This window comes from Petaurus breviceps, unplaced genomic scaffold (assembly GCF_028583685.1).
Source record: "Petaurus breviceps papuanus isolate PSGF00001 unplaced genomic scaffold, PetGlider_PUasm1.0 140, whole genome shotgun sequence".
Taxonomy (NCBI): domain Eukaryota; kingdom Metazoa; phylum Chordata; class Mammalia; order Diprotodontia; family Petauridae; genus Petaurus; species Petaurus breviceps.
In genome coordinates, this window is record NW_027185698.1 from 16,276,885 (window position 1) to 16,291,204 (window position 14,320).

Genomic DNA, 14,320 nt, shown 5'->3' on the forward strand with positions numbered 1-14,320 from the left:
TCTCTCTCTCTCTCTCTCTCTCTCTCTCTCTCTCTCTCTCTCTTTCTTTCTTTCTCACTTTTTCTCTCTTTTTCTCTCCTTCTCACCTCTCTTTCTTTCTTGGAGTGGGGAAGGCAGGGAAATTGGAGTTAAATGACTTGCCCAAGGTCACACGGCTAGTAAGTGTTAAGTATCTAAGGCCGGGATTTGAACTCAGGTCCTCCTGACTCTAGGGCTGGTGCTCTATTCACTGCACCACCTAGTCTCCCTAGCTCTGGTCTTTTCATCAGGAATGTTTAAAAGTCCTTTATTTTATTGAACATCCAGCTTTCCCTGTGAATGATTGATACTCAGTTTTACTGGGTAGGTGATTTCTTGGTTGTAAGCCAACCTCTTTTGCCCTTCATTTGCCTTTTTAGCAAAATGTAGTTTCCCTGATTATATGTTTTAATTAGTTCTGTTTTTGCTTTGAGATCATGATTGCTACCCCTGCATTTTTATTTAACTGAAGCATAATAGATTCTGCTCTAGTCCCTTATTTTAACTCTACATATGTCTTTCTATCCCACATGTGTCTCTTGTAAACAACATATTCCAAACTCTCCAGTCCTTTAATGTAGAAGCTGCTAAATCTTGTGTTATCATGACTAGGACTCCATGATATTTGAATTGTTTATTTCTGGCTGACTGTAATATTTTCCCCTTGACCTGAGAGCTTGGAATTTGGCTATAGTATTCTTAGTAGTTTTCATTTTGGGATCACTTTCTAGAGGTGATTGGTGGATTCTTTTGATTTCTATTTTACCATCTGGTTAAAATGGGGAGTTTTCCTTGATAATTTCTTGAAATATGATGTCCAGGTCCCTTTTTGAATCATGACTTTCAGGTAGTAAAATAATTCTTAGTTTCTCTCCTTGAACTATTTTGCATGTCAGTTGTTTTTCCAATGAGATATCTCACATTTTCTTCTTTTTTGTTTAATTGTTTATTGCTGTCTCTGGCGTCATTAGCTTCCACTTGCATAATTCTAGTTTTGAAGGAATTATTTTTTTCATTGAACTTTTATACTTCCTTTTCCATTTGACCAGTTCTGCTTTTTAAGGCATTCTTCTCTTCACTGGATTTTTGACTCCCCTTCTTTTTTTTTTTTTTAAGCAATCGGGGTTAAGTAACTTACTCAAGGTTACATGGCCAGTTATTTCTGGGTGTGGTGCTAAGTATCTGAGCTCAGATTTGATTCCCAGGTCATCCTGACACTGGAGCCAGTGCCCTTACTCGCTGTGCTACCTAGCCACCCGTCCTTTTTTTTTTTTTTTTAACCATTTGGTTTATTCTGGTTTTTAAAGATGTTATTTCCTTCAGTATTTTTGTGCCTTCTTTACCAAGCTATTTACTCTTTTTAAAAAAATTTTCTTGCATTACTCATTGGACCTAAAACTATTCAAAGATTTTGGTATAGCAGTTTTGACTTTGTTGTTGTCTTTTGAGTTTGTATTTTGATCTTCCCTGTTACCATAGTAACTTTCTATGGTCAGGATCTTTTTTTTGTTTTGTTTTTGGTTACTTGCTCACTTTTCTAGCTTATTTCTCATTTTTTTTAGGATTAGATTATTTAATACATGCTTCAGAGGCTTTTTGTTTAATATATTTTTATTGCATTATGGTCTGAAAGGGTGCATTTAATATTTCTGCAATTCTGCAGTAGCTTGTGAGGTTTTTATGCCCTAATACATGGTTAATTTTTGTGAAAGTGCCAAATACAACTGAGATACAAAGTATACTCCTTTCTATTCCCATTCAGTATTCTCCAGAAATCTATCATGCCTAACTTTTCTAAAATTCTATTCATCTCCTTAACATCTTTCTTATATATTTTATGGTTGCATTTATCTAGAGAGGGGGTAAATTTAGGTTCTCCACCAGTATAGTTTTACTAATTCCTCCTATAGTTCCTTTAATTTTTCCTTCAAGAATTTGGATGCTATACCATTTGGGCCATATATATTCATTGTCTATGGTGCCTTTTAGCAAAATGTAGTTTCCCTGATCATATCTTTTAATTAGGTCTGTTTTTGCTTTTGCTTTGTTTGAGATCATGATTGCTACCCCTGCATTTTTATTTAGCTGAAGCATAATAGATTCTGCTCTAGTCCCTTATTTTAACTCTACATATGTCTTTCTGTCCCAAATGTGTCTCTTGTAAACAACATATTATTGGATTCTGTCTTTTAAAAATAATTTATTTAAAATTTAAATACACAATAAAAAAGAAAAAAATATAAATTAAATACTAAAACTTAAATACAAAATAAGAAAAGAAAAATAAGTATTGCCATGTGCACAGCAGAATGTAAGAGAGGATTCAAAATATACAGCAATAAATTTCCATTTCAAGAAAAGCTATATAATGCCACCATGGGGGGGAGTGGGAAGGAAAGGGAGGGGAAGAAATTTGGAATTCAAAAGCTTGTGAAATTGAATGTTGTAAACTAAAAGCAAATAAATAAATACATTTTTGAGAACTTAAAAAAAAGGCTATGTAATACATTGTATTCAGAGCTGTCCATCTTTTCTTTGCTTCCTTGCACTTTTTACTTTGTTCTCCCCCCACCCTCTTTCCCCCTCCCCCTCCCCCAAGAAGACTACAATTAAGTATGTATACACACGCACATATATACACACATATACATATACACATATATAATACATATATGTACTTAGATATCTATAATTATCCTCATATATAATTTATATTCATACATATATGTACTTAGATATCTATAATCATCCTCATATATAATTTATATTCAAATGCATCTATGTAAGACCATACTATACTTTTTTGTCCTCTGTTTCTCTGAGGGTGGATAACATCTTCCTTTATAAGTCCAAGTCTTTCCATATTTTTAAGTCCACCAACTCATCATTTCCTACACCACAACAACATTCCACCACCTTAAACTGTCAGTTATTTTAAACAGTCTAAAATGATATTGAATAATGGTGGTTGTCCTTTGTTCTCAAAGAGGAGCAAAATGACATCACTATGCAAGAGTTAAGTTTCTGTACTTTGTTGTATCTCAGCTTCAGAGGCTGCATTGAGTGCAAAATCATCTGCAAACAGAAAGTCATGCACCAACACTCTCTCCACTTTGGTTGTGGCTTGTAGCCTTTTCAAGTTGAAGACTTTACCATCAGTGCATTAGCTGACCTTGATGTCATGTTCATCCTCACTAAAAGCATTTGACAACATGGTTGAATATATCATGCTTTAAAAAAGCATGCAGGGGCAGCTAGGTGGTGCAGTGAATAGAGCACTGGCCCTGGAGTCAGGAGGACATGGGTTTGGATCTGGCCTCAGACACTTAACACAAAAAAATAGCCCCATGACTTTGGGCAAGTCATTTAACCCCAATTGACCTCCAAAAAAAAGCATGCAAATGGGGCAGCTAGGTGGCACAGTGAATAGAGCACTGGCCCTGGAGTCAGAAGGACCTGAGTTCCAGTCCAGCCTATGACACTTGACACTTACTAGTTGTGTGACCTTGGGGAAGTCACTTAACCTCAATTGCCCTGCCTTCCCTCCTAAAAAGAAAAAGCATGGGAGGAAACACACAGCCTTATTTCACTCCGTTGGCTCTGGGAAAGCATGAGAGCACTGTCCATTATCCAGAACCCAGGCAAGTATGTCTTCGTGAAATTGATGTACAATGCTGATGAACTTCTCCAGGCAACCAAATTTTGACATAATTTTCCAAAAGCCCTCATGACTGACAGTATCAAAGGCCTTGGTCAGATCTATCAATGTTATGTACAGACCTCTGTTCTGCTCCTGGCATTTCTCCTGGAGTTGTTGGGTAGCAAACACCATATCGACCGTTCCTTGGCTCTTTCTGAAGTCACAGTGCTCTCAGGTATTTGACCATCTTCCAGATGAAGGACCAGCCTATTAAGGACTTTGGCAAGAATCTTGCCAGCAATAACTAAGATAGAGACCCCCTTTCTCCCAGCCATGGTTGTCACAGAAAAAAAATATTTCCTTTACCTTTAGAGAGATGAGGCATCCTTGAACTCCTGGGGGATAACCTCCTCTTGCCATATAACCTGGAAAATTTCAGTCACCTTCTGTATGATCAATGGACCCTCTACCTTGCAAATATCAACTGGAATAGAATCAGCACCTGGTGCTTTGCCACATAAAAGTAACATAATGGAATTCGAAACCTCTTCTTCAGCTGAAACTTCAGCTAGGGAGAGATTGACTTTAGCCTGAGGTAAATGGTCTATGGCCTAAGCATTGATTGATGATGGTCTGTTGAGAACACTGTTAGAAGTGTTCAGCCCATCTCTCGAGCATCATGTCCTTCTCACTAATCAATATGGCTCCATCAGCACTGAATAGCTGAGATGTACCATAGTTCTTTGGTCCATAAATAGCTTTCAGGGTATCATAAAAACATTTTGGATTGTTACTATCTGCATAAAACTGAATTTTATCTGCCTTCTTGCTAGGTCAAGAATCTTGCATCTATCTCTCTAAGCTTTGCTTGTAATTGACTTTTTTTTTTAAAGGGGTTAAGTAACTTGCTCAAGGTTACATGGCCAGTTATTTCTGGGTGTGGTGCTGAGTATCTGAGCCCAGATTTGATCCCCAGGTCATCCCGACACTGGAGCTGGTGCTCTTACTCGCTGAGTCACCTGGCCACCCCTAAGCAATTGGGGTTAAGTTACTTGCTCAAGGTTACACGGCCAGGTGTTTCTGGGTGGGTGCTAAGAGTCTGAGCCTGGATTCGATCCCCAGGTCTTCCTGACACTGGAGCCAGTGCTCTTACTCGCTGTGCTACCTGGCCACCCTGTAATTTACTTTTGATGGAATTAAATATGTCTTCTTAGAGATGCATCCTGGTAAATCCTGTGGAGTTCTTATATTTCATCTAGCAGCTTCTGAATTTCCCCATCATTTTCGTCAAACCAATCTTGGTGTTTGTGAGTGTTCTGACCCAGATGAGTAAATTCAGTGCTATACACCAAATCTCTGAAAACTGCCCACTTCTTTTCTGTTCCACTATTGACAATTATGTGTTCATTCAACTTTCCCTTCAAGTACAACAAACTGACCCTGCTCAGAAAAGAGCTCTGATCTGTTGACATGAATTATTCTGGTAGTCATTTTGCCTTGGGGACATTGGTTTTGTTGAATGTGAATATTTAGTTTGGAGAGGATAAGTCTATGATCAGTCCAGCACTTGGAGCCACATATTGCCTTTGTCACTCTTACATCCTGTCTGTCTCTTCTCCTTATAATCACATGGGTTATTAAATGCCAATGCTTGCTCAGAGGATGCATCCATGAAGTTATATTGCATTTAAGTAAACAGAAAATGTTGGTGATGAGAAAGTCATGAGATGCACAAGTCTTAAGTATTAAGTGATCATTGCTGTTGCTGTTTCCAACACCATTCCTCCCTAGGACTCCCTGCCAAGTCTGGTATGTTTGAGCCTACTCTGTCATTAAAGTCACCCAGAATTATAAGCTTGTATTTTTTTTTTGGCACATTGATGATAAGAGTTGCCAAGTCTTCATAAAAATGACCTTATCAGGGTTTGTCATGGTGCGAGCTTAGGCACTGATGATGGTGGTGTGACATTTTACTGAAAGTGGCAATTGAATTGTCATGAGTATGTTGTTCATTCCTTTTGATAGGTTGTGTTCATGGAAGATTAGTACCTCTGGTGTAAAGGTTGCCAAGTCCTTTCCAGGGCTGTTTTTACCCTTGGTTTCCACCTGTTTCAGCTAACTCTCACTTGTGACTCCAAGAAACTGTAACATGTACAGTGGCCACATCCCAGTAAACCATTTTGGCAGACAGGCAAAACCAGGTTGAGAGTTACCAAGAGGGTCTCAATGATCATATCTATCATCATTGATCATAGCTTTCAGGTAGTCCAATTGGTGAGTTAGAGGGTTGTCTACCCCCCAAGCATGTGAAGACTTCTCCTAGTGAAATGGGCAGATGAGAACAATTTGTTCCAATGATCATGAAGGCAGTTGAAGCAAGTATTGTGGAGTGCTTAGAGTTTGGTTAGACATAAAAGACATCAAGATCATCCACTATATCTTAAACCATGATCAGTCATCTTGATTCTGTCCTGCCACTGGACAATGATGACTCTGGAGAGAGAGTGAGATTGACAACTTCTTGCAAAATAATATTAATATGACTGACATATAGTGTACTTTCTCCATTTTTCTCTTTTGAATATATCTAGTTTAGCTTTAACTGTGTCTGAGATCATGATTACTGCCTGTTTTTTCCAATAAATTTTACTCCTGATCTTTATGTTTCTGTGTATCTCTTATTTCCTATTCCCCCTGAGTCTTCTACTTTACTTCTATCTTGCCCTCCTATTACTTAACCTAGATCATTCCCCTCCTTCCCCCCTAAGATCTCTCCCTTACACTTTTCCCCCTACCCTCCCTCGTTTCCATCTGAATTTAGAAGATTTATATGGCCTTCGAAATATATGTCATTCCCCCTTTATCCCATTCCTGTTCATCAAGACACCCTTCTATCCCCCCCATCTTATTCCCTTACCCTCTTATTTCTTTATAAATTTAGATGACTCTTGTTTCCTTGTAAATGCATATATTGTTCTCTCCTTAACTCAGATCTGATGTGAGTAGGGTTCCCTCTAAAAATCCCTCCTTTATCCTTTCCCCCTTCTCTATCCTCTTAGCCTTTTATTTCTTTCTGAATTTAGAAGACTTTTGTACTCTTCTAAGCTCATATGCATTGTCTCCTCTTTAACCCATTCCCAATGAGAGTAGGATTCCAGAGCTACCAGCTGTCTTCCCCTATCCCATTCTTCCGTATCAGTTCTTCCTTTTGCACCTCATTTGTATAAGATAATTGTTCTTTTTACCTTTTCCTAAATGGTTTTACTTTTTAGAATCACATCATACTCAGGTCTATCCCAATCTTTCTTTCATATTACCCAATTATTAATAATCTTAGACATACATTTTACATTTCATCATATAAGAGTAAACAGTCTATCCTTATTGAGTCCTTTGTGATTAGTCTTTGATATGTACCTTATATTTCTCTTGAATCTTGTATATCAAATTTTCTATTGAGTTCAGGTATTTTTTGCAATGAAATCCTGAAAGTCTGGCAATTCATTAAATTTTCATTTTTTGTTTTCATTCAGGATTATGCTCAACTCTGTTGGGTGTGATATTTCCAGCTGCAACCCTACTTCTTTCGTTCTTCCAAGACCTGAAGTCTTTAACTGTCAAAGCTGCTAGGTCTTATGTGATTCTAATTATGGCTTTGGCATATTCTAATTATTTCTTTTCCTGTTGCTTGTAATATTTTCTCCTTGAGTTCAGGGTTTTGGAATTTGACTACTCCTATAGGTTTTCCTTATAGGATCTCTTCCTGGATTGTTTCTATTTCTACTTTCCCCTCTTATTCTTTAATTCCTTTCTTCTTTTTTTGATCATAGCTTTCAGGTAGTCCAATTCTTATGTTTTTCTCTTCTTGATCTGTTCTATAGATCAGTTATTTTTCTTATGAGGTTTTTCATATTCTCTTCTATTTTTTCATTGTTTTATTATTTCTTGTTCTCTTATAACTTGCTGACTTCCCCTTGTCCAATTCTAATTTTCAAGGAGTCATTTTATTCCTTAAGATTCTGGATCTCCATTTCCAATTGATTGGCTTTTTTTCCATAATCTTGTTTTTCTTGAATTGTTATTTTTTTTTAATTTCCCTTGATCTCCCCCATTTGATTTTTAGTTTTTTTTTAAGTTCTATGAATTCTTTTTGTGCAGGTAACCATTTGACATTACTCTTTGAGATAGAAGAGGCTTTTTTTTTTTTGCTTCAGTATCCTCTTGTGAAGACAAACCCTGGTCTTGTCTATTCCCATGGTAATTTTCTAGAGTTGGGTTCTTTCTCCTTGCGCCTGCTTGTTGTTGTTGTTTTAACTTGAAGCAGCTTATTATTGTAGTCACTTCTAGTCCTGGGGTGTGGGAGATGGTGCCTCTGGCCTCAAATTCTCTTTCAATTCTCCCCTCTGTCCTGAAACTAAAACCAAGAACTCTGTCCTGCTTTAAGTGTCCACAGCCAGTGACATCACTGCCCCACTGCTTCTGCACTTACTGAGCATGTACTGGTGCACTTACTGCGTCTACTGCACTTACTGAGCATGTCCTTTTCACCCAGGGCTGTGTCTCAGCAGCACAGCTGGGTCTGGTGTCCCTTATCAGAAAAGGTTCCCTCAATCTTCTCCTGACTCACACACCCAACTTCCCACACCCTCCAAGACATGACAATTATTGTGGCTGGGGCCAAGTTTGCCCCAGGGTTCACCACTTGCTGTTTCAACAGAAGTAGCCTGGAGGTATTTATTCTTCAGAAGGAACAAACTTCAGTACTGAGGTTTTTCTTCACATCTTCACTCATTGTCCCAGAAGAACCGCTATTACTCCTCAACTTTTGCTTTGTGCCTCAACTCTTGCTTATTTTTACCACTCTGCATTTACCATGGGGTGCTATTTTTATAATGTGGGGAAATATTGAAATTTTGGAATTTGCTGATCTGCTCCACCATCTTCCTAGAATCTTCTCCTGTATTCTGGTTTCTAATCCATTCTGCTATCTTCTTCTGTTTTATGGGTGAATTCATCCCATTCACATTTCTAGTTATGATTTCTACCTGTGTATTAACCTCCATCCCATCTTTTCTATTTATCCTTTTTCTTTTTTTTTACTGTCTCCTCATCAAGATTGATTATTACTTCTGATTACTCCCTCACTTAATCTACCCTCCTCTCTTATTATCACCCCTCCCCTTTCTCTTAATCCTTTCCCCTGCTTTCCTATTGGGTGAGATGCATTTCTATACCCAACTGCATAGGTATATATGTGTATCAAAGAAGAAATATGCTTTCTGGAATATCATATTCATAGGCTTCCACTCCTTTTATATGGAAGCTGCAAAAATCTTGTGTGATCCTGACTATAGCTCCATGGTATTTGAATTCTTTCTTTTTGGCTACTTGTAGATTTCATCAATCTGGGAGCTCTGAAATTTGGCTACAATATTTCTGGGAGTTTTGAGGAATGTCTTTCAGGAGGTGACTGATATATTCTTTCAATTTCAGTTTTACCCCCTGATTCTATCTAGGCTGTTTTCTTTTATGATTTCTTGAAATATGATATCCAGACCCTTTTTTATCATGGCTTTCAAGTAGGCCAATAATGTTTAAATTATTGTTCCTTGACCAATTTTGTAGGACAAGTGTTTTTCCTATGAGATATTTCACATTGTCTTCTATTGTTACATTATTTTGATCTTGTTTTATTGTTTCTTGATGTCTGATACAATCATTAGCTTCTATTTCACCAATTCTAGTTTTAAAAAAGTTACTTTCTTCAGTGAGGTTTTGTACCTCTTTTACCAGGCTATTAATTGTCTCTCTCTTTTTTTTTTTACTATTAATTCTCTTTTGATAATTTTTTTTGCATTGCTCTTCATTTCATTTCCCAGTTTTTACTCTGCCATTCTTACTTGATTTTTGAAATAATTAAAATTGCTTTAATGCTTCTATAAATTCTTGTTGGATTTGTGTTTAATGTGCATTGCTTAAAGATGTTTTCAAGTCAACGTCTTCTTTTGAGTTTTTGTCTTGAGTTACCTGTCACAATAGAAGCTTTTCATGATCATATTCTTTTTTTGTTGTTGTTTGCTTATTTTTCCAGTCTATTTCTTGACCTTGGACTTTAGAGTTGGACTCTACTGACCTCTGTGAGGGGAGGGATGCCATGAATTTCTGAAGTTCTATCTGGGGTTTGTAGGTTTTTTTAGTGCTTTCAAGGTGGTGTGATGGGGAGAGATCTGGTTGCTTCTCTCCTGGTCTGCATTCTGATCCTTACCCAGGTATGGTGACTGTGCCCATTCATCTCTGTCCTTGAGTTGCAACCTGAAACAGGGTAATGGGAGACAAAGCTGCCAGATGGAGCTGGATCCTGTGCCTAGTGCTAGCATAGGGGTCCCCTGGATCCTCTTTCTGATCAAGGTGCTCATTCCCTTTTCCCATTGTTGCCACAACCTCTAAAACCTACAGTTAGTGCTGCTTCATTCTCTCAACCAGTTCTCACCACAGCATCATAGACCTCTGATTCTCTTTTTTAAGCTATCCTAGGCTAGAACAATAACTATGATTTTGTTGGCTTTTCTACTCAGAATTTGACTTGGTGTTTTCTATGGTTGTTTTGTAGAAAGAATTTGGGGGAAATTTGGCAATTGTGATCCTCCATTCCATCATCTTGACTCTACCCTTCATTCCATGATTGTTAAACTGTGAAACATGAGTGCTGTATGGAAGTGACCTCCTCAAAAGGCGGATGGCATGGAAATGCTTTTGATTCCAATTAAAAAGCTCTCTCCTGTGCCCAGTGTAGATCTATTGGGATAGACAGAGCAGCAATCATTATGTTCAAACACCAAATATTTGCTGGACACTTACCCTGCAGGAACACCACTGGGTACTGTAATATTTGTGAATCAGAGGCAGAAGAACTGGATCAACATGAGACAGTGGATGGTAAATATAACACAGGGGTGGCCCAATGGCACAGATTGACCCAAGATGTGTATATACCCAATTAGACTCTTCTACTAACAGGCTTCTACTGACGAAGAGCCAAGGTATGAAATTTACTGTCAAGGAAGAGAGCCATTTCTCAACACAAATTCCCATCTGAGTTTCCCTATCTAGTTCTGGTTCTAAGTACAGTCCCCTGATTATACTCAACAAGAAAGGCAAAAATGATGTGCTCATCACTTCTTCTCATAGCCTGACTTGCTCTGATCCCCTTACAGGAGTCAGTAAAACCTGAAAACCAGTTCAGAAAACAAAATGCTGGTGATATTCCCTTCACTAGGGAGACAAAGAATCCCTTTGTTTATTATTGAGTAAAAGTACCACCACCACCCCCAATGACCTGTTACCTATTTCCAGACCACATTCCTAGAATATGTTTTGCTTTTTAAAAGTCTAGAAGAACAAAATGTAAAAGGTAATGCATTGTACCAAAAAAAAAATCGTTGTCAACCTATAATTATTTGTAATTAAACTGAGTTATTTAAACTGCTCATTGTATTTTTTTTTTATCCCACAATCTGCACTATAACTAGGTCCACTGGAAGAGCCAGAGAGGTATCTGTGGAGGTAAATATAGATTCTCTATTCTGTTTATCAAGATCGTTACTGCAGTGATGGAGAGAACATGATTAGCAAAACGAGACAAAACTTCCTACCTTCGAAATTCCTCCCTGTCTCCAGCCTGCATGAGGGCCACTATTGTATTGGTGAGTGAAGTCCCAATATTGGCTCCCATGATAATGGGAATTGCTGCCTTTACTGTCAACACTGTCAAAGGATAAAGGTAAATGAGGAAGAAAAATGTGGAAATTCATAGGAAAAAAAAAAGCTTAAACAAGTTAAGGAATCAGCTTTTAAAAAAATTAGGGAAAGCTATCTAGTCCAACCATGACCAAGAATAAGAATTTTTGTTCTACAGGTCTCAACCAGTCACTTGTCCAAACTTTCCCTGAAGATCTCCTATGTAGGGAGTACAGCTGAGACCAAATGCCTAGAACTGTAACTGGTGGAAGGCAACTGTGGCTTTTCCTATAGCAAGAAAACTAGATCAATGGCAGCAATGTTGGGGGGGAGGGTCACTGTTCCAGTGGTGGCTGGAGCAACAGCTCTGTCCCAAGATTGCCTCTTCCCACCTCCGCAACCTAGAATCTTCTGTCTTCCAGGGGAGTTTTTCATCCCCTTCTCTCCTGCATAGCCATACTCCAGGGAAGCTTACCTCCTGACCCCACATCTGTCCCTTGCACTGGAGGGAAAATTGACATGTATCCATTCTGTATGGGGGACAGGGCTGCGGAGGATGTAGTCCTGGGATCTGGAGAGATCTCGTCTAACTCCAGTCCATTTTGAAAAACAAATTAGTGATTCAAAAGGATATGGTCTGAATTATCTCTGGTAGAAAAAGAAATCCACTGAAACTGTAACTAAATCTAAGACACTGACTCAGACTCAGCTGGATTAAATATCAGACAGGAAAAAAAAGAAGAGAAAGGAGTCCTCTACACTGAGCAACCTTCTCCCAAAGCAGATCTGTTCTATGATTAGTGCTCTACATTTCCAGCAATGCGCATTTAAGATTTCAGCCAAGAATATGCAACCCAATTCTCCCCAGCTGGAGCCTAATTTTCCAACTCTATCTCGAGAATAGGTACAGAACACAGGACACACAGATGGACATCAGAGACAGAGACTTAGCCTGATGGAAGGATGAAAAAGCAGGAAGATAAAAATGTGCCAGGGCACATTGTGACTAATTACATGATTCTATAAGTTGGAATGAAATTCTTTGAATGGATCTAGGCTTGCCTAACCAACAAGGTTCAGGATGGGGAGGGGGGCTGACTCACATGAAGAGGAAACCATGCTGATGACAATGGATGTAGATGTGCTGGAACTCTGTACCATGGCAGTCACCAGCACACCAATCATCAAGCTGGCCACAGGATTGTAAATTATCGAACCATCATAGAAAAGCATACCAGCTGCTTTTCCTACAAAGGCAATGAAACATATATAAATGATAATAATTTATATGGTGGTTGGGACTGCTGGGCCCCAGACCAAAGGCTAGGGCCCAGTATGGAGGGCGGGGGGGGGGGGGGGGGGGGGGTCGCCCACTGCCTAGGCAGGCAGTGTGGCAGAGGGCAGTGAGGGCTGAATTTGGCTTTAGGAAGCCATGAGTCAGATCCTGCTCCTGGTTCACTGTGTGAGCACAGGCAAAATCACTTTTCACTTTTCTGGGAAAATTTTAAAGGGCCATAGAAAGGCCAATTCATATCAGTTTTTGCCCTCAATTGCACCACCTTCTCTCACTCCAATTTAGCATCTCTGTTGTATCAGAACAAATCCACTTGCTGTCCCTCACACATAGTTACGTGTTCCTGTGCCTTGGAAGAATTATTCTGACCTAGAAGGGTGCCTCCCCTTTCCTCCACTCCCTCCCCAAGCATTCCTTTCATTGGAGGGGAGGAGCACTCTCTTCCTTCAGAACTTTTCCACCCAACTCTGTCCCTTACCAAGCACCTCTAATGCACTGGGGGGTTCTGAGACAGCTGATTATAAATATATTATATATATTATATTAATATATACTATGTGTAATATATATTAATATTATATAATATATATTATGCAGTGCATAAAGCACTAGACCTTGAATCCAGAAGATGTGAGTTCAAATCCAGCCTCAGACACTTACTAATTGTGTGACCCCGGATAAGTTACTTAACCATTCTCAAACTCAGTTTCCTTGACTGTAAAATGAACCTTCACAAGGCTGTTGTGAAGATGATATTTGAAGATAATATTTGTTAAGTGCTGAGCACATGATAAATTATATGTAAATGTTTGTTCCCTTTCCCCATTTGGGTTGAGATTGCTTGTTGATTGGCTATAGGCTGAACCAAAATCAATTAGAAAGTTAAAAAAAATCGATCCACAAACCTTTGACCATTTATGATATTGCTTTTCATACCTCCAACCAGCTGGAAAGCACTGCTGAGAATGTCCAGGGAGCAGATCAATAAGAAGAGAAGTCCCAAGAGAAGAAAAATTTTTACCAACACACAACAGATAGTATACATTATCGATATGGTTTTTGTCTCTGTAAAAAAAGGGAGAAAGCATTTATTAAAACATGTACTATGAACTACTGGGAAAACTGGAATATAGTATGGCAGAACCTGGGCATAGACCATTATCTAACACCATATACCAAAATCAAGTCTATTGGGTGCATGATCTAGGTATAAAGGTTGATACTGTAAGCAGTCTCCTAAAACAAGGAATATTTACCTATCAGACTTATGGAGAGGGAAAGACTTTATGACTAAACAAGAATTAGAGAAATTATAAAATGTAAAATGGATAATTTTGACTACATGAAATTGAAAAGCTTCTGTACAAACAAAGCCAATGTAACCAAGATTAAGAGGGAGGTGGGAAATTGGGAAAGAATCTTTACAACCTATGTCTCTGACAAAGGACTCATTTCTAAAATATACAGAGAATTGAGTCATATTTATAAGAATACAAATCATTCCCCAATTGATAAATGGTCAGAGGATATGAACAGGCAGTTTTCAGAGAAAGAAATTAAAGATATCTATAAGCATATGAAGAAATGCTCTAATTCACTATTGATTAGAGAAATGCAAATCAAAACAACTC

At 38.4% G+C, this 14,320-nt stretch overlaps 1 protein-coding gene across 1 annotated transcript in view; it reads right to left on the reverse strand.

Moving 5' to 3' along the window:
• LOC138151384 (sodium-dependent phosphate transport protein 2B-like) overlaps positions 1-13,734 on the reverse strand; it is a 54,382-nt gene extending 40,648 nt beyond the window's left edge. The window contains exons 1-3 of the mRNA XM_069074834.1: positions 13,626-13,734; positions 12,499-12,642; positions 11,311-11,422 (exon numbers count right to left, since the gene is read on the reverse strand). Coding sequence (XP_068930935.1) covers positions 11,311-11,422; positions 12,499-12,642; positions 13,626-13,734 — 365 coding nt within the window. The remainder of the gene's footprint in view (positions 1-11,310; positions 11,423-12,498; positions 12,643-13,625) is intronic.
• Positions 13,735-14,320: the final 586 nt, after the last annotated feature.